Below are 21,083 nucleotides of genomic sequence, written 5' to 3'. Positions count from 1 at the left end.
GAAAATGGTCTGTTTCCTGTATACTTTGTTAATTAATTTATCAGTTATTGTGATGCCTTCATCTCTGCTATATTTTTGCTTAAATTTCCTTTCATTATCTGGATGTCTGATGTGGGATTCACCTCTGTATGCTATGAATATCATTGGTTAAATAAAGAAGCTGTTTGGGACCTGTGCTAGGGTAGACAAGAACTAGGTGGGGAAATCTAATCTGAGTGCTGGGAGGAAGAAGGCAGAGTCAGAGAGATGCTATATAGCCCCAACTGAGACAGACTTGCCAAATCTTTGCTGGTGAGCCATAGTCACATGGATTTTATACGTGTATGACCTGCAAACAGATAATTTTACTTTCTCCTTTCAATTTGTAGGACCTTTATTTCCCTTCTCTTGTTCCTTGTTTTACGTAAATATGACTGTTAGTTTATCATATATACCTTTATTTTGAAGACAAATAAATTTTCTGTTCCTTGATTTTCCCATAAATTTTTTTATTCAAGAGATATTTAAATTTATCAAATATTTTCTCATTTTATTAAGATAACTATTATTTCATTATTTTATTCTTTTACAATTTACACTTAAAAATTAGCCTATTCAACCCATCTTTCATTCTTGGCATAAAATGAATATGATTATGCTGAGCTATCTTTTTGTTGTGCTATTGAATTTGTTTTACTAGCATTTGTTGAGAATTTTCAGATCTGTGTTCATTGGGAATATTTGTCTATACTTTGCTCCGTCCTTCAATGTCTGGTTTTGATTAACAGAGTAATGCTGTTTTACAGAACAAGGTTTAAAGTTTTCCTCCTAACAAGTTTACGTAATAGTTTCAGAAAGACTGGCATCAATTCTAGAAAAGGTTGATAAAATTCACTAGTGAAGCCATCAGTTCCCAGGACTTTTTCCAGTAGATATTTTTTTTAGTACTGATTTAATTTCACTGCTAATTATAGGTTCACTCAGCAAGTTTGCTTTTATAGCTGCTTATTTTAATTTTGTAAGTCATATATGTTCATTTCTTCTACATTTTCAAACTTGCAGATGCTCTACAAAGTAGCACCTAATGATTTCTTGTAATTATGTACTTTAATATGACTTTATTTTTCTGGTTATCTGTTTCTTCCCTTTTTCTTAATTAGTCTAACTAAGTAGTGTTGTTAATCTTTCCCTAAACTGCAAATAGTTAATCAGTGGTTTTAAACAGACTTTACTTACTTCTGCTCTAATGTTTGCTATTTCATTTTTAAAATTAATTCTGAATTTGTTTAGTTTCTGTTTCTCTAAGTTATTGAAATGTATCAAGTTCACAGTCCCTTCCTGCCTTCCTCTCTGTGTCCTGATTCCCTTGAGACTAACAACTTTGTAAACAGTCCCACAACCATAATGTTCTACCACACCACAGGCCCTGATCCTTGGAACATAAAAATTATGGCTACATGATGTATAATTTGATTGATGTGTAAATGAGCACTAGATATAGCCAAATAAGTCCTAATTAGAAAGTCATCTAGTTATTTTCTTTCTTCTTTTCTTTTAGTTTTTCCTCTTCTTTATGTTCTTCCTCATCATCGTCGTCATCGTCATCATCATCTTTATCCATGATCCAATAATAATCTTTAAACATTTTTGATGTAGGAGAAGACATTTCATTACCCCATCCCTTCGTATATATCAGCTCAAGGCTGCTGAGTGCAGTGTCCTCCTTGCTTATGAAGTATTTCCAGTCAGTCGGATCATAAGCTTCATCAGCATTTTCTGAATTACCAAGGTTTTCAGCTTGAAGTTCAAGTTCATTGGAATCTGATATAGGGTCTTCATTTTCTAGTATTTCAAACTAGTTGTTTCTCAAGTATGGTGATTCATACCTAGTCTCCTTGCTGGTTTTTTTTTTAATCTTCTGTATTATTTTATTTTTTTTCTCATTTTTTTTATTAAAGATTTCCATCTCCTCCCCCTTCCCTCCCCTCTCTTCCACCCATACCCCCACTCCACCCCTCTCCAAGACAAAGAGCCATCAGGGTTCCCTTCACTATGTTAAGTCCAAGGTCCTCCCAGCTCCCCCTAAGTCCAGGAAGGTGAGCAACCAAACTGAAAGGCAATCTATAGATTTAATGCAATCCCCTTAAAGATCCCATCAAAATTCTTCACAGATCCTTGCTGGTTTTATGAGGATCTTGTGGCTTTTGGAAATTTATAACAAAGCTGGAGTCTTGTTTGGAGAGTCTGGTGTCCTTCACTTTACTTGTTTTCCTGCCATTCCTGAGATCAAATGTAGGCAGATCGGTTTTCTTGACAGGTGATTCTTCATAGCTTGGTTGGTTTTTGTAGCCCTTGTCAATTTGTTGAATGGGCTCTCGCCAAGGTTCAGCACATTCACAGATGTCACCCCCTCCTTTGTATACATATTTATGATAAATAGAGCTAAGCATATCTTGTCTCCTGTGTCTGCCTTCACATGACCACGGAAGCCTGTGAGGGTCCAGATCTAATTTTCCTTGAGACTGTTTGCCAGAGTTGGTGGGCTGCTTGGTTGCTTCCCTGTGATCTTCCCAGTACGGCCACTTGTTCTCCAGCATCCGGTTAGGTTTCGGTGTTTCCAGCATTTTGATTAATATGTCTGCAGAATTTTCTTCTCCTCGAGGCCAGGGAGCCAACAGATTCTGATTCTGGCGGAAAGCTATGTCGTCCCAGAAGGTTCTACATGTATGCTGAACAGGCAAAAGTGGTTGATACAGCCCTGAGTCCTCAATCAGCATCCTCTGGTTCTTGTTGGCGATGGAACTGCGCATTCCGCGAGAAATCGTAGGGAAAAAGGTACTCTCCACGCTGCGTGGGGTCAGCACTTCACTTGGTGTCCGGACTTTCCTGAAATCATCTGGCCGTTCCTTCACATAAAGGTGGTGCTGGCCCTCCACGGAGGTGGACAACCTTAGCTGATCTTTCTTGTGCTTTAAGAGATATTTGGAAGAGTCTTTCCACATAGACTTGCTGGTCGTGTCCTGAGATGTTGACTTTAGTGTCCGCAGGGCCTGGTTCCCTGGCAGTCTGTGGTCTCCCATATTCCTGTCTGTGGCCACGGCATCAGCCTCAGGGATTTGTTTCGTTGAGGCTACTCAGTTGCTAGGAGATCTGGAGTGAATCCCTAGATTCCACATGAAATAATTTTCATTGAACATCTGCCTTAACATTTGCCATAACACGAATATGTTAGATACTTTATCAACTATGGGATAAACATTCTCATGTACTTCTTCCACATTTTTTGTAGCATTGAAGATATTACATCATTACATGAATCATTGATAAGAATGCTTAAATTAGTCTAAAGAAGATTCAGTGATGACACTAATAATGTGAGAAGAATCTCAAAACACCACAACTGCACAGAAGAAAAGGAAACTTAATGTAATGAAATAACTAACAATTATTCTGTCAACCAAAACTTGAAATCGATAGCCAAATAAATGTGAATTCATCTTCTGTGATAGTAATGTTACTAATAATTTTAGTTTCAAATTCATTTTAGTGTTTATAACAATTTCAACTTGTTTCTGTACAGAACATTCACAAAGCAGTGGATATTTTCATTTATTCTCTTTGCACATGTTCTGTGAGAAAAGTTAAGATTTAAGATTTTCACAATTAAATCCTTATCATATGGGATTTGCAAGTAATGCAATCTCATAGCCCCTTTTAAAAAATAAATAAATAAAATTATGTCTACAATTGTTATCTAAAATTAAACCTTTTTGTGTGGGTCTTATTTCTCTTTCTGTGATAAAACAATGGCCAAAAGCAACTTTGGAAGCAAGGGAAATTTCATCATGCAGGATACATTCTTTTTTTTGTTTGTTTGTTTGTTTTTTTTTTGTTTTTGTTTTTGTTTTTCGAGACAGGGTTTCTCTGTAGCTTTGGAGCCTGTCCTGGAACTAGCTCTTGTAGACCAGGCTGGTCTCGAACTCACAGAGATCCGCCTGCCTCTGCCTCCCGAGTGCTGGGATTAAAGACGTGCGCCACCACCGCCCGGCTGCAGGATACATTCTATTATGAAGTGAAGTCAGGGCTGGAACTCAGTACAGGAACTTGAAGATAGGAACTGAAGGAGAAGCAATGTTGTTTACTCTCTTGCTCCCCTTGGCTTGCTCAGCCTGCTTTTTCATATAATCCACGATCACTTAACCAGGTATAGCAACACTGATATACATATATCAATTGTTAACAACAATAATAATAAATCCCACAAACTTTACTGTAGGGCAATCTTATTTTCTCTGGGTTCTTGTAAACTAAAAAATAAGTTCCATAAAACTTTTCCATAAAGAAATTTTTATATCCCTGAGCTCTTAAAAAATAAAAATTAAGTTCCATATATCTTATTCTAAGTGCAAAGAATCGGGGCACACTTATAATCAAAACAAAGAAAACCAAATTGTAAGTTAAATTCTGTAGCTCAGTATCCATCATCTAGCATTCCATGATGGTCATTCAGGCTCCAAAAGACTTGAGCAGCTCCATATCCCTGGTTCTACCATCTATAGCATACATGATTGGTCTTATGGATTCAGGCTAGCTGCACCCCACATCTGCTGCTGTCCTTGATAGTCTGCAAAATGCTAGGGTGTAGTGGTGAGGCGATGGGCTGTGTTCCTATCGCCCAGCTCCCGGCCGCCTGGCTAGCTTATGCCCCGAAATAACAACACACAAATTGTATTCTTTTAAACACTGTTTGGCCCATTAGCTTCAGCCTCTTACTGGCTAACTCTCACATTTTGATTAACCCATATTTAGTAATGTGTGTAGCACCATGAGGGGTGGCTTACTGGGAAGATTCTAGCCTATGTCCATCTTGGGTTGGAGCTTCATTGCATCTGACTCACTTCCCTTCTTCCCAGCATTCTGTTCTGTCTGCTCCACCCACCTATGTTCTGACCTATCAGACCAAGTAGTTTTCTTTATTAATTAATCAATGAAATCAACAGATTGGTAGAAGACCCTCCTCCATCACTAGGGTCTCTACTGCAGTTGACCCTCAGTCTCTTCCTCGTCTCTTTCATTTATGCAGCTTCCATGACTTCAAAACCACTGCTACTTGGGAAACTCCTAAACATTACTGAGTTGAACTGCCAGCTTGACATGCAGCCTTGATTTCCCTGGACCACACAGATTCTGAACCTGAGGAAATGATTCACAGAGGATTTCTCCTCAATAATGCTAATCTCTTGTTAACCATGCCTAATAATTAAATAGTAAATGTTCTTAAGTCCTGAGCTATCTTTCTAGTCCCAAATATTCTTTTAAAAATATAGCTCAATTTTCAGACTTTCATTTGAATATAGCAATTGATTTAGTGTGTTGTTTCTAATTCAAAGTTGACTCTTACTATTTTCAAGTCTCTCTGCTTTAGTTTTTTATTCACATCCTGAGTCATCTTCCTGTTTACATTTAACTACTTCCCTACATCCTCTTAGATCTTATTGAACTTTTAAATAATCCCTCTTTTCAGTTTTCTATCAAGAATTCTATCAATTTCAATTTGTCTGCTCTCTGTTTCTGGTGTCTTAGGCACCTTTGGAGCTTTAATTCCCAGTTTTTCATTTCATATGTCTCGTTCCTAGATCAATATATGTATATCACATTTCTCTTTTACTATTAATAATGGCTTTCTTGATAAATGTTTTTCCCCTGAAGATGTCCAGAGGCCTTCGCTTTTATGTGTTACTTGTTTTATTTTCAACTGGACAGCACGGAGAGTCTCCCTGTGGCTTCTTTGATGTAACTAGGGATCTTAGGGCATTATGGTAAAATTGAAGAGTTCCACTATCTTGCAGCCTATAAAAATATGGGTACACTCTAGCAGTTCTAGAAGGTGTGGTTCAAATAGATCCATATCTATTACCACACACAAAACACAAGTGCAAATGGATCAATAACCTCAACATAAAACCAACCACACTGAACCTCAGATAAGAGAAGGTCAGAAGTACATTTGAATCCATGGACACAGGAGAACCACTTCCTAAATATAATCCCAGTTGCACAGACACTGAGAGACACAATTAATAAATGGGACCTCCTGAAACTGAGAAACTTCTGTAAAGCAAAGGACACGGTCGACAAGACAAATCAGCAGTCTAGCGAATGGGGAAAGCTCTTCACGAACACTACATCAGACAGAGGTCTGATCTCCAAAATATAGAAAGAACTCAAGAAACTTTACATTGATAGAACAAACAAACCAATAAAAAAAATGGGGTACAGACCTAAACAGAGAATTCTCAACAGAGGAATCTAAAATGGCTGAAAGACACTTAAGGAAATGTTCAACATCCTATCAAAACAACTCTGAGATTCCATGTTACACCTATAAGAATGGCCAAGATCAAAAACACTGATGACAACTTATACTTGAGAGATTGTGGGGTAAGGGTAACACTCCTCCATTGCTGGCGGGAGTGCAAACTTGTACAGCCTCTTTGGAAAGCAGTATGTCAGTTTTACAGAAAAATGACAATCAATCTACCTCAGGAATCAACAATACTAATCTTGGGTATATACCCAAAGGATGCACATTTATAACACAAGGACATTTGCTCAACTATGTTCATAGCTGCTTTGTTTGTCATATACAGAACATGGAAACAACCTAAATGCCCCTTGACCAAAGAATAAATAAGGAAAATATGGTACATTTACAGAATGGAGTACTACACAGCAGAAAAAAAAATGACATCTTGAACTTTGCAGGCAAATGGATGGATCTAGACAAAAACACATTGAGTGAGGTAATCCAGACCTAGAAAGACAAATATAATATATTCTCACTCATAAGTGACTTTTAGACAAAAAGAAAGGAAAACTAGCCTACATTTCACAACCCCAGAGAACCTAGACAACAAAGAGAACACTAAGAGAGACATTTTTTAATTTTTTTAAAAAATAAAATAATAAATAATAAAGAAAAGTGCATGTATCTAAATAGGAAGGAGAAAAAGGCAAGATCTCCTGAGTAAATTGGGAGCATGGAGGTCAGGGAGAGAGTAGAAGGGGTGAGAGGAGGAAGGTAGGGGAGTGGGAAAAAATGTATAGTGCAATAAAAACAATAAAAAGAAATACACTCACAACTAATTTCAACCTACAAAAATGTTTATTTTACTAAAAAGGTGGAAACATTTTATAATTTTGTTTTCACTATTTCCTTCAAGAAACTTACTGAAATTTCTGAAGCATATGTTTTTTTCTATTTTATTGTTTGAGAATTTCGTACAAGTATCATCTTACGTTTCTATCATAGTGAGGAAGAAATCAACTTGGGGAGTAACAATCTTTGAGTCTCATAGCATTTAATCCATTATGAAAAGAATTCAAGGAGGATCCTGGAAAAGAGAATAGAAACAAAACATGTGGAAGACTGGTATTTAGCAGTTTCCTTCCAGTGGCTTGATCAGTCTGTTTTATTATACAACGGGGTACCAACCACAGTGAGCTGGGCCCCCACATCAATTATTAATCAAGAAAATAACTCCCATTTGTTTGCCAATTTGCCAACCTAAAGAAGGCAATTTTCTCAACTGAGGTTCCTCTTCCCAGATAACCAGCACTTATGTCAGGTTGAAAGGAAGCAACACATTCCTGACACTGGGCACTTTTTATTTGATGTCCTATGCTGTCTGGGCTAGCCAGTGTTCCTCCATTTATAGAGTAACTCCATTTAAACATTTTTTGGAGGGGGATACAGGGTTTATTTGGCTTATATTTTCACATAGATGCTAACCATGAAAGGAAATCAAGACAGGAACTCAAGGTAGGAGCTTGGAGGCAGGAGTGATGCAGAGGACATGGAAGGATGTTGCTTACTGGCTTGCTTTCCATGTTTTGTTCACCTTGCTTTTTTAATATTTAGATACATTAGAAAATTTCTATACATATATGTTTCCTTGTGGAATATTTAAAGGTATTTAGTGTTAGTTTTCAATTAATTATTTATTAACTTGAGTCTTCTCTCTTTCTTTTGGTTTATTTGGGTAAAGGTTTGTTAATCTTGCTAATCTTCACAATAACTAACTCTTCATTTAATTTGTTCTTTTTTCATTACTGTTTCATTAATTTATTTTCTGTTCTTTATTATATCTCTTCTCATCTACTTTCTGTTTTTGTAATACTAGGTTTTCCATTACTTTAAGGCATATCTTAATTTTCATCCTATTCTAGAAGACTTTTATTTTTGTTAAGATTTATCCACTATCTACTCTTCATTTGGTAGAACATTGTTTGATTTCATGGTTGCTTGTATTTTCAATTGTTTTTATTGTTATTGATACCTCATTCTATTTCATTGCCGTCTGGTAAAATACAAGGAATCTCTTCAATTTTTATGCTTCTGTTGAGAGATGATTTATGTACCATATTGTTGTCTATTTCCTTGAAGATTCCATGGGATTCTGAAAAGAATTTATACTCTGTAGTGTTTGGCTGGAATGTTCTGAAGATATTTCTTAGGTCCATTTGATCTATTACATCATTGAGCTGCATAATTTTATTTCTTTCTCTTTCTTTCATTTTGGTTTGTGTGTGTTTGTATACGTGTGTGTGTGTGTGTGTGGTCTGAATGTTGGTAAAAGGGTGGTATTGAAATCTTCTGCTGTAAATGTGTCTGTGGTAATCTTTTGATTAATGTCTGTAAGTACCAGCTTTCTGAAGTTGGCTACAGCAAAGTTTGGTCATGCAGTTTTTCTCTTTCAGTGTTCTTTCTTTTTGCTTTTCTTTTTCTTTTGTTTTTTTGTAGATTACACTGACACATTTTATTTTCTTTTTCTTAACAATTTATTTTATTTTTTTAAAAAAAATAAAGCACACTGGGGCTGGAGAGATGGCTCAGTGGTTAAGAGCATTGCCTGCTCTTCCAAAGGTCCTGAGTTCAATTCCCGGCAACCACATGGTGGCTCACAACCATCTGTAATGAGGTCTGGTGCCCTCTTCTGGCCTGCAGACATACACACAGACAGAGTATTGTATAAATAAATAAATAAATATTAAAAAATAAAGCACACTATCTTTTTCATTTTACATACCAGTCCCAGTTCCCACTCCCTCCCCTCCTCCCAACCCCTCTACATTTTCCCCCATTCCACCCCTCCCCCATCTACTCCTCAGAGAAGGTAAGGAACATTGTTTTGAGGAAGGCCCAAGGACCTCTTAGGCTGAGCAAGGTATCCATGCAAAGAGAATGGTTTCTCCTAAAGCCAGTACAAGCAGTAGGGATAAATCCTGGTGCCACTGCCAGTGGCCCTGCAGTCTGGCCCAGCCATACAAGTGTTGCCCACATTCAGAGAGTCTGGTTTGTCCTATGCTGGCTCCTTCCCTGTTCAGCTGGAGTTGGTGAGCTCCCATTAGCTCAGGTAAACAGTTTCAGTGAGTGTCCCCATCATGGTCTTGACCTCTTTGCTCATATTCTCACTCTTCCCATTCTTCAACTAGACTTTATAGGGGAGCTCAGCTCAGTGCTCTGCTTTGGGTCTCTGCCTCTGTTTCCATAGTTGCTGGATGAAGGTTCTATTGTGACATTTAAGATATTCATCAATATGACTACAGGGCAAAGTCATGTCAGGAACCCTTTCCTCTACTGCTCAGGATCTTATTTAGGGTCATTGTTCTGGATTCCTGGGAATTTTTATAGTGTCAGGTTTCTTGATAGCCGCATAATGGCTCCCTCAATCAAAATATCTCTTTCCTTGCTCTCATCCCTGTTCTTCCCCCATTTCATCTATCCCACTCCCTCAAGTTTTCCTCAACCCTTCTCCCCTATTCTTCCTCTTCTGTCATCCTTTTTACCCCCACCCCCATGATCTTATCTATTTCCCCTTTTCAGGTGGATCTAGACACATTTTATATTGTTGAATCATCCTCGAGTCTCTGGAATGAAGCTCACTTGGTCATGGTGGATGATCTTTTTGGTGTGTTCTTGGATTCCATTTGCTAGTATTTTATTGAAAACTTTTCTTGCAGAGTGGCAGTCTGTGTCTTTTGAGTGGGGAGATAAAATCTTCGGTGTGTAACATTATTAAATGATGTATATTGATCCCTGTTGTTTCAACGACTTCTTGTTTCATCAGTCTTCACATGTTGAATCACTACCCAACATTTTATTTTTTATTGACACTTCCTGGATACACCTACCCATTTCCTAAGTCTTAAATCTTCCTTCCAGTCCCCTTTGTAGGGCCAGTGATCACAAATACCTTTAACTAGTCTTTATCGTGGTGAATTTTTGTTTCTTCTTCAAGTCTGGTGAGTAGTTTTGGGTATTGTATTCTGGACTGGGATCTGTAGTTATGGATTTTATGTTCTCCACTAAAAAAATCAGAAGTTATTCTGATGGACCTGCCTTTGTATTTGCCTTTGTAATTTTTGCTTGTGGCTTTAAAAATCCTTTCTTTGTCCTATTTAGCTGAAATTTTGAGTATTATATAATATGGGGGTTCTTTTGTATTTGGCAATCTATATGTCTCTTGTGTCTTGATGAGTACCTATTTCCTTAGATTTAGGAAGTATATGATTTTGCTGAAAACAACTTATTTTGTCTTTTACCTGAAGCTGTTCTACTTTTTCTATGCCTATGACCCATAGATTTAATCTTTTACAGTTCATCAGACTTCCTGAATATTTTATTTTTTTGTTTGTTTGTGTTTGTTTTTTAAGATTTATCATCTTTGAGTTATTAAACTCCTCTACCTTGTCTTAATGCCCTGTTATTCTTTCATTCCCTTGGTCTATTCTTTGGTAAATCATTTCCATTGAGCTTTAAATTTTGAATTACTGAATTTTTCATTTTGAGTTTTCATTTTAGTTCATATTTCCACAGAACTTTTCTTTTTAAAATTCCACTTTTACATCTTGAATTGTTTTCCTTATTTCATTCAATGTTTGTGTGTTGTAGTCTTAATTATGCCATTTATTCATATTCACTTTGGTTTCCTGAACATATTTATAAGTACTATTTTAAAAATCTTTGTTTCGTATGCCATCTAAGTTTCTTTTCTCAGAGAACATTATTATGGAAATACTCATTTTTAGAGGGTATATATCATCTTGGTTTTTGGTGTTTGTGCTTTGTGATGAGACCTAGGCATCTGGATTTAGGTCATTGGTGGTGTGTTTTGTACGGACATCTGTCTCACCATTGTTGAGTGAGCATTTGCATTTCTGTTGACTGGTACCCTGACTTGTCAGGTTTTAGATCAACTGAATCATGCTTAGGGCCACCCAGTATTGATATACAATGAATGTGATAGCTTGAATGTAATTGGCACCCATAATCTCATAAGTAGTTGCACTATTGGGAGGTGTGGCTTTGTTGGAATGGGTATGACCTTGTTGGATGAAGTGTGTCACTGTGGGAGTGGAGTCTTCTATGCTTAGGTTACTGCCCAGTATCTAAGTTGACTTCCTGCTGCCTGCAAGATGTAGGACTCTCAATTACTACTCCAACACCATGTCTGTCTGGACATTTCATGCTTTACACCATGATGATAATGGACTGAACTTCTGAAACTGTAAGTGAGCCATCTAATTAAATGTTTTTCTTGTAAAAGTTGCCATGGTTATGGTGTCTCTTCACAGCAATATAAACTCCAACTAAGATAATGGGAGTATCAGAAGTAGCCCTAGATCAGCTACATCTATTGCAATTTTTGAACACACAACTAAACCTTCTGTAGTGGTAGCAAGCTTTCACAAAAGATCTCCAGAAGTTTCTGGAAGGCTCAAGAGTTTCTCCATGTGGTCCTTAGGTGGTAGAGACCAGGTTTGCAGGATTTATTTTCATAATGATAGCTCAGAATGGTACACAAAATTCTGTGTGTGGTCCTCATGTTATGAGAGTGGGGTCACAGAAGGGGTAGGTGGTATCTACCTGGGAGAGTTGTATTGCATACAATTTGTCAATGATTAGGCCCTGATGTTTTTGGGTGGTGATGGCAGGGGTTGTTATGGTTTTCTCGTGTTACCCAGTATGCCTCATACTCAATCTTCCTGCAATGACCTCCTGAGTGCTGAAATTAGAGGCTCATGCCATCTGACCATTTTCTTCTAGAATTTTTGTGAAATGGCAAATTCAAGCTTTTAAGTTATTTAAAAATTTACAACATTATAAAGTCCATTACAATATATATTTGTAGTGATTCAGATTGAACCTAGGGCCTTCCACATGCTGGGGTCACTGAGTTGTATTACAATCTATAAATACCAAATTTAAAAAATTAGATTGATATGATGTGCTTTATTGGTATTTAATAAAATAATAAGATTTTGTCTCCTTTTATTTCATATATGAGAATATACATATACACATATATTTACATACACACACATATATGTACATACACATATACACATAAAAATATATATATGTATGTATGTATGTATTTTGGATGTATGTATTTGGGAGAGTGTAAAACTTTCCCTTGGGGCTTTATAACATTCTGGTCTTAAGGTTTATAGACATGACAAAATTGAACCCAGACTTGGCACCTCAATTTGTGTTAATGTAATATTTGCCTATTATTTTTGAATCTGTCTCTTTCACTGCTGTGTTCTAGTGGGTTATTGTCTCAAACTTTTATAATATTAAAACTTGCATATATCTAGTCTGTCCCTTGCCTCTGTATGACACACGCTCCAATGACACTTAGTGACTTTCGCTTGTTATAATTTTTGTTTATTGTTGTCTCCCCCCCAGTTCCTCCCACCATTTCTCCTCCCCACTCAATCCACTCCTCTATTTTCCTTTTTTCTTCAGAGTCTGTCTTCATATATTAAGAGAATTGTTAAGCATAAAATAGGAATTCTAACTCTTTGACTGTGGATCACTACACAGAAATAATCTTCATTCAGCATGAAAATACTCTGAAACTATTGCTTGTGAGGAAGCACACAGAGCTTGTTGACTAGTGATAACCCAATGAAGTATAAACATTATAAGGTCTAATGTTGCTATAGGATAAAGCTCTTGCACACTCTAAAGATTTGTCACTCATATTAGTTTATTCAAATGCTGATTGGCCAGTAGCCAGGCAGGAAGTATAGGTGGGGTGACCAGACTAGAAGAATTCTGGGAAGAGGAAAGGCAGAGATGCAGTCACCAGCCAGAGGCAGAGGAAGCAAGATGAGAATGTAGAAGAGCATTCTCCCACAGCCTAATGTCCTCCATTTGTTTGCTGAGGTTGTTCTGTTGGAAATCCTTTCGAGTCTTCAATTGCCATTTCTCACAAACGGAACAGCTCAATTGGTATTTTTAGGCATGAACACTTCAGCTCAGCTAATGCAGTTTAAACCTCCTCTGTCTTCCATTAGTTTTACACTTCCCTTTCTCCTCCTCTTTCTCCTCTGTGTCTGCTAGGCTTCTGTTGAGGGACATGAATAAGAAGGGAGAAGGCCTGATCATATAGCAATGTCTAGCTATGTGCACTGTTTACATGCCCATTTGGGCTCTCAGATGCATCCCTTCAGGGATTGCTGGACAGGATCTGCCTACTGTTTGGTCCTTGAAGCAGAACATGCATTTTAATAAAGTCTCTGCACACGGGATTTTTTTCCTGGAAGTTATCTAGTAAATGTTCCTCCTATGGTTGTCTCCTTATGTGACCAAGTATGGTAATAGTTATGTCCGCTTGACTTTTGTCCTATATCCTTTCCTTGGGCTTCTCAGTTATACTCTTTTTCTTCTCTCTTTAATCTTACATTTCCTTCTTTCATAACAAGTTCAATAACAGATTAGTTGGAGAAAGAACTGTGATAATTTCCTTGTAAGAAACTATAAACATCTGTGAATAATTATTTTGGTCCCAATGTTGGTTTAGGATGGGGTAGACTCCACCCTTCCACAGAAAAGGATGAAAGTGGTTCTGGTACATCCTCCTTTCATCTCTGGCAACTGGGGTAGTAGAAATTCCAGTGCCAACCTCAGCAGGAACAAAAGTAGAGGAAGTACCTAGTTTCAATGGTGGATTGCTAACCTCTTGGTTCTCAGCTTTGGCTCCAATCTCTGGTTTTAGGTCTGCAGGAAAAGTCATTTTTTTTCTATCTGAAGGATAATCTGTGGTCACTGTATTTTCTATTTTGAATAAATGAGTTTATTAAGCATATAGCAAGCAAAAGTAACATAAAATTATCAAGGAGCAGATAGATAGAAAATCATAAAACTTTAACAACACGCAGCACAAAATAATTACTGAAGGCAAAAATTCAATAGCATCCAATTGAGCACTTAACATCCAGTAGCAACGAACCAGAAAAGCTCCATTGAGAAATCCTGTTTGGACTCCTGATTACGAATTCCAGGTAGAACAGAACATTATTTTCAGATAAGGTTTCCAAGTAAAAGAATGACAACAACTAGCAAATACATGATAAAACATCATCAGGTGAGTGTTAGGATTTGTGCTGGCATGTCCAGCTGAGAGCTGTGGGCAGAGCGCTTTCTCGCCATTGCCGAGCTTCTGGCTTCTTATTCCCACCACCTACTCTCTACCTGCACAGGAAATTCTTTACCTTCCTCCTGCTTTGGGACAGCAAAATGGCTTTAATACCATTTGCTATTCCCTATCTTCCAATTTTCCACTTTCAGGGGCAAGGGACAGTCTGACCCAGGACAGGGAGTGGGAAGACACTTAACATTTATGAATTAGTCTGAGGTAAGTCTCTTGTTCTCAGAGTCAACTTTCAACAATTGCAAAGAGCACATGGCAATTTACCAAGATAATTTCTATTGCAACTTGTTCAAAGTCTTGCCATAAGACAATAGAAAGATATAGTGCAGCCACTGATGGACTCTGTAGGTGCTAATTCTCAGAAAATTTGGGGCACAGGTTATTTTGTAGGAATTATGTGGATATCTTAGGGTTTCTATTGCTACAACAAAATTCCAGGTCAAAAAGCAAGTTGGGGAAGGAAAGGGTGGATTCAGTCTACACTTTCACATTGCCAATTGTCATCAAAAGGAAGTCATGATAGGAACTCAAACAGAGCAGGAACCTGCAGGCAGGGGCTGATGCAGAGGCCATGAAGGGATGCTGCTTACTGGTTTGCCTCCGTGGCTTTCTCAGCTCGCTTTCTTATTGAAACCAGGATCACCAAACAACAATGGCACCCCCCCCACACAATGGGCTCGTCCCTCCCTCATTGATCACTAATTGAGAGAATGCCTTCCAGTTGGGTCTCATGGAGGTGTTTCCTCAAATGATGATTAGATTTTCTCTCTTTCTGATGACCAGCTTGGATCAAGTTGATACACTCAGTCAGCCAGTGCAGTAGAAAAGGCAGACCCAGCTCGAAGTCTGGCTGGCATCTAAGACCAACAGTCCTAATCAACTCATTGGGAATGTTGAATGACAGAGTGTCCTTCATAGGGTGACACTAGCCAAATCTTTACACTCTTACCTCACACTGTCACTGAGCGTGTGGTGTCTAAGAATGCTGTGCTCTGGAGAATATCTCCTAAAGACAAGAGTAGCCTTGGAGACCTGGAGCCTATATCTGACTGACTACACTGCCAGCAGCTGGGAAGTGCATCTTCTTGCACCAAGGTAGGGATGGTGCTTCTCCAAATCTGCCATAAAGGTCCTGCCCCAGATTTTATTTATTTTTATTTTTTATTTTATTTATGTATTTATTTATTTTTATTATTAAAAATTTCCACCTCCTCCCCACCTTCCTTTTCCCTCCTCTTCCCTTAACTCCCCTCCCCCTCCCTTGCCAGTCCAAGGAGCAGTCAGGGTTCCCTGCCCTGTGGGAAGTTCAAGGTCCAACCCACTCCATTTGGGTCCAGGAAAGTGTGCATCTAAACAGACTAGGCTTCCTCAAAGCCAGTACATGCAGTAGGATCAAAACCCAGTGCCATTGTTCTTGGCTTCTCAGTCAGCCTTCATTGTCCAACTCATTCAGAGAGTCCGGTTTGATCCCATGTTTTTTCAGTCCAGGTCTCTCTGGCCTTGGTGAGCTCCCATTAGACCAGCCCTGCAGTCTCAGTGGGTGGGCGTACTCCTCGCGATCCTGACTTCCATGCTCATGTTCTCCCTCCTTCAGCTCTTCATTTGGGCCTTGGGAGCTCAGTCCTGCACTCCTGTGGGTCTCTGTCTCTATCTCCCTCCATCGCCAGATGAAGCTTCTATGGTGATTTGCAAGATATTCATCAGTATGACTATAAGAAAGGGCCATTTCAGGCTCCCTCTCCAAACCTAAGGCAAGAATATTTATTAAGAACAATTACTAGCCGGGCGGTGGTGGCGCATGCCTTTAATCCCAGCACTCGGGAGGCAGAGGCAGGCAGATCTCTGAGTTCGAGGCCACCCTGGTCTACAAGAGCTAGCTCCAGGACAGGCTCTAGAAACTACAGGGAAACCCTGTCTCGAAAAACCAAAAAAAAAAAAAAAAAAAAAAAAAAAAAAAAAAAAAAAAAAAAAACAATTACTAGAGCAACGTTGACCCCTATGCTTATGGGGAATCCATGCACATGTTAAGCACAGGTTTAGAAAGAAGTATGCTTAGAATAGGGGAGGAATTCTCAGCAAAGCAAACCTCAATTTAGACTTTGCACAGCACATTTCTTTGGAGTTTCCTGGAAACAAGTCTTTTCCCAGTTTTCCAGGTCATGATTAGTAGTCATGCAAAGAAAGCCGACCCTACACTGGTCTTCCAGAGTAGCCACTGGGGAATAAAATGAGCTGCTTTCCCAGCTAGGCAATGGAATGCAGGCCATGGAATGCAAATGCCTGCCAAAGGCCATGGAAAGGAAGATCTAAAGACCATTTGTTTATACTGAGCGGTCAGTCCCTGCGAAGCGGGTTATGTGATTTATACAAGAACAGCAGTTAATTGTTACGTACTTCTTCTCCCGGTTTTCCCCTCATTTTCACAAAGTACTGAATACTCAGGAAGCTTTTTGTCTGTTTGTTCATTTTGCTTTTCGAATGAAGAAAATGAAATCCCTTCCTGATGAGTTTTGAATTACAGTCCTTCAGTGTGGATTTGGCCACATGTGCAGTTCGGCTTTACCTTTCTAGAGTGTGCTTCTGAACTGTTCCTAGTCACTTGTAAAAATACTCCTTATACCCTCCCACAACAATGTGTGCTATATTTGATTATAAAGGGTTTCTCACTGAGGATTCTTGCTATGTTTCTCTGAGCATCTTCATGTAATTCTTTGTTAGTAACTGAAAAGCAGGGAGTTTTAATAATAATTAACCCAACAACTTTGTTTTGGGGAAAGAAGTAAAGACAGATCCAATTTGTATGTGTCAGTTGCTCAAACCATAATGTGTGTGCTAGATCTGGCAGGTTAATAGAAGCAAATGAAAGAACATTAAAGAGAAGAAATTACTTGCAGGCTTACTGAGCTTCAAAGAGGAGGGATGCCACACAGTAAACCACCAGACAGATTTAACAGGTTGAAGCCTCATTCAAAAGTGAGCCAAGTCTGATAGATGTGTGCTTATATGTATGTCTAACTTCAGCCTCATGGACATGGGGATCCTACTAAAACAGTGTTACTTTAAACAGTTAAATGTATGGGATGCATTTTGGAATTTCATTCAAATACAATAGATAAAACATGTAACAGGAGTGCTCCTGCAAGTGTAAGTGAGATACCCAGCAGAGACTTGTCAGCAATGGATGACCACTGTGGGTCTGCAAATGCTACCATCCCATGTGCTTTTCCATTTAATTTTCATAAAATTGTACTACTGTCTATTGACATTGCAGTAAATTAGCAAACCTGTGTGTGTATGTGTTCGTGTGTGCGTGTGTGTGTGTGTGCGTGTGTGTGTGTTATATGTGTTCCTACTTGTATATATGAAGTTAGGCATGGGTATAATAGTACATGTGTTGAGCTCAGATGGCATCCTTTGGCTGTTGGTCTTCACCTTTCTTTGAAACAGGGTGTCTTCATTGCTGCATTAACCAAGGGTATCTGGCCCAGAAGCTGCCGGAGAAATTCTTTCTCTATCTCCTATCTCCCTAAAGAGGCTGAGATTACAGAACTTGAACTACAAAATTTAATTTTTACATAGGTTTGGGGTTCAGTCTAAGATGTTCAGGCTTATGGAGGAAGCGGCTCTTAATTCTTGAAGGTGTTTCCCCAACTCTGTAAAACTTATAAAATGATGCTCAGAACACTAAATAGTCATATGAACAATGAATCATTTTATGGCTTGTTATGTAATGTCAAGGAAATTCATGCTCCGTATCACCAGCTGAACATCCAAACCAACGGACAAATTCCAAGAGCTTCTAAGTAGCACGCATGTTTGTTTGTCAGACTCCATCCCAGCATCCGGAGATCAAGACATAAGATGAACACTGACCTCACTGGAGTAGCAACTCTGTTTTACTGCATCTAACTAATCAGTTCAATAATTTTTGCCAATTGAGATTATTATATAAAACCACTGCTTTCCCCCTCATATTAGTAGAGTATGAGTTGAACAGATTCAACAAATATTTTTAACTTTTCCTAAAACCATTGACCTCTGTAAAAGCATAGTATATTTTTCCTGTTTAATGTTCTTTTGTAAATAACAAGCAAGTTTGAATTTATAATTAGTTAATTTTTAATTTAGTTATTAGTTTCAAAGTTACCTGTATTATATAATGCTATGTGGTAGCTAACTTATGAATAGGAAGAGAAAGCTGCAGTCATTGCGTACACCGGATTTGTGAATGAAAAATATCTGTAACCAATTCTTATTTTTCTTTTGGATTTTTAAAACAAAGTCTAATTCCACCCAAGTTGGGTCTCCTGTTTTTAATCTCCCAAGGGCTAGGACTATGAGTATGTGCCAACATACCTCACTTAGCACTTATTTTCTTGTGCATTGAATATGAAAATTTCAAATAATAAGATGAATACAGTGAGATAATCTACCACTAAGTGAATGAACATTTTGTAAGTTCATTAGACTTCTTGTCACTTAATTTATTAGTCTGTAAGAGATTGTCTTGTGAGAAAAAGACTATACTATGATGAAGGGGCATGGTCAATCGGTATTTAGAATTAACCAGACTAGCTAAATATAAAATATTCAGCTTTAATAAACAGAAGAAAGGGAACTTACAAAACCAGGGTTCCAGCGATACAGGAGCGCAGGGAACAAAAGAGGCAGAGGCAAGTGCACCTGAACGTTTTATCTGTTTTTCTGTGGCCCCAGGGTGACACACTAAATGGAATGTGATTGGCTGAAGATCCCCATCACTATGATGTATAAGTCATATGGAAACTTTGGATAAAACAAGAATCCTCATAAGAAGTATAGAACTTGGAAAGCCCATTAATATATCTGACTAGACAGAAAACTCAGTAGTGATTAAGATTTTCTGTAGCTAAAATAGACAACTTTCAAAAGCATTGTTCTCTATAAGTACAGGAATATGTATTGAATCTTCTAAAATATTAAGTGGAAGCAATATAATATGATGTTGAAGATCAATTGACTGCTGGTCTAACATACCACAACGCAGTGGCTTGTTAGTGAGGTATCTAGGTTCTGGCTTTGAACGTGGAAAATGTAATCTTATGAAGCTCAGAAAAATTTAGATTGTCTGGAATAGATTCACACTGAATAAAGTTACAAGAGACAAATATGTAAATCAAGATGCCAATGTGTTAATTTGACTTCTCAAGTACTGAAATATTTGAATTCACCCCTGTGAGAATCCAGGCTAAGTCAAATGTGTGATTTGGTGAGAGGAAGAGAGAAGGCATTCAGACAGTGGATGATTTTGAAGGGGGTAAGCATCTGAGACTTACATGAAAACTCTCAGATCTTCTCCGTAGAAGGTAACCCTAAAATTGTAACTAATGGAGCAATCCTTCCTGTTGCCATCAGTCTTATTGATACAAGCTACCTGGGAATTGCTCAGCTGGAGTTCTTCCATTCCAGAGTCACTCTTTGGAGATCATTGGTATGGATGTTTCTTCCAAAGATAGTCACAACAGTCTCTAGTCAGCCCTCCATTGAGAGACAGAGTAAATGTCTCTACTTTCTTCTACCTAAGTGAGTAACTCATGTTTGTTTTGCTCAAGGGATGACAGTAGTAGCAATGCTACTCTGCCTGTTCTTGTTTTAGGTATAACCTTTCATTGGCTTAATAGTTTGTCACTAGTTTATGCAACACTAGCTTTCACAACGCTTTTCTAGAGCCAGCATCGACTGCCAGCTTTGTGACTAAACAGTTCTGAATTCTTAGCACATGGTGGTCAGCCTCTGTCTTAACCACACAACTGAAGACACCAATTAAACTCTGTTCATTGGAAGGCAGTCAAGATGTAAAATTGTTAGAAATAATAGATTGGTTTTGGCATCAAAGGTTAAGGATGGTATACCATACAGAGTAGATTGTAGAAAAAAAATATACTGTTGTCCCTCAATCAATCTGATGGCTAGGATATTGGATATGTTTTATTCTTTTATATCTAGTATTTCTCTGGTTACTTTCACATCCCTGTTTACCTGTTTATGTGTAATTTATTCATTGCCATGATATACTAAGTGTTGTCCTAGACCTGACAAATTTCCTTCACTCATGGATCTTAGAAATAAATGCCCAATGTTTATTGATGAGTATATGGTTTTGACTAAGGTAAGAATCAAGTGTTTTATACAGGAGTGACACAAATCAAATGTATATTTAACAGAATTACTCGTATTATTCTGTTTAGAATGAGAGGCGTTCAAGCAGAGAGACCAAGGAGGAAGCCACTACAGCCATCTGAGTGTCAGACAACGCTATCTTGGTACAGTTCTGTCAAAACAATGGCCAGTGGGATGCATGCCATGCCACACAGGATAACATGTAAGCAGCTCAACACAAAATCCTAAGCTTATTTAAAACACAAAGAGCTTCCTTTAATATGTTATTGATTTTCACTACATTTATTTTGGTGACTTGATTTCATAGTCCTGCAGTGTGAATGCTGCAGATAGCAACACGGTGTTACAATGTCAAAAAGTTAGATGAACCTGAGAGGCATGTCTAATGAGTATCAGTCTCTGGGTTTTTATTTTTCTCCACTTATTCAAAGATTCTGGCGA

General features: G+C 38.1%; 1 protein-coding gene across 1 annotated transcript; it reads right to left on the bottom strand.

Annotated features, from left to right (window-relative positions):
- Positions 1 to 727: 727 nt before the first annotated feature.
- On the bottom strand, positions 728 to 20,191 carry LOC119826352. The gene is given in 3 exon segments (XM_038347601.2): positions 728 to 1,877; positions 2,149 to 3,142; positions 19,107 to 20,191. Coding segments are annotated over 2 exon segments (1,281 nt in total). The 5' UTR covers positions 3,060 to 3,142; positions 19,107 to 20,191; the 3' UTR covers positions 728 to 1,507.
- Positions 20,192 to 21,083: the final 892 nt, after the last annotated feature.

This window comes from Arvicola amphibius, chromosome 11 (genome assembly GCF_903992535.2).
Source record: "Arvicola amphibius chromosome 11, mArvAmp1.2, whole genome shotgun sequence".
In the NCBI taxonomy this organism is placed as follows: domain Eukaryota; kingdom Metazoa; phylum Chordata; class Mammalia; order Rodentia; family Cricetidae; genus Arvicola; species Arvicola amphibius.
This window is presented reverse-complemented; position numbering and strand designations above follow the sequence as displayed.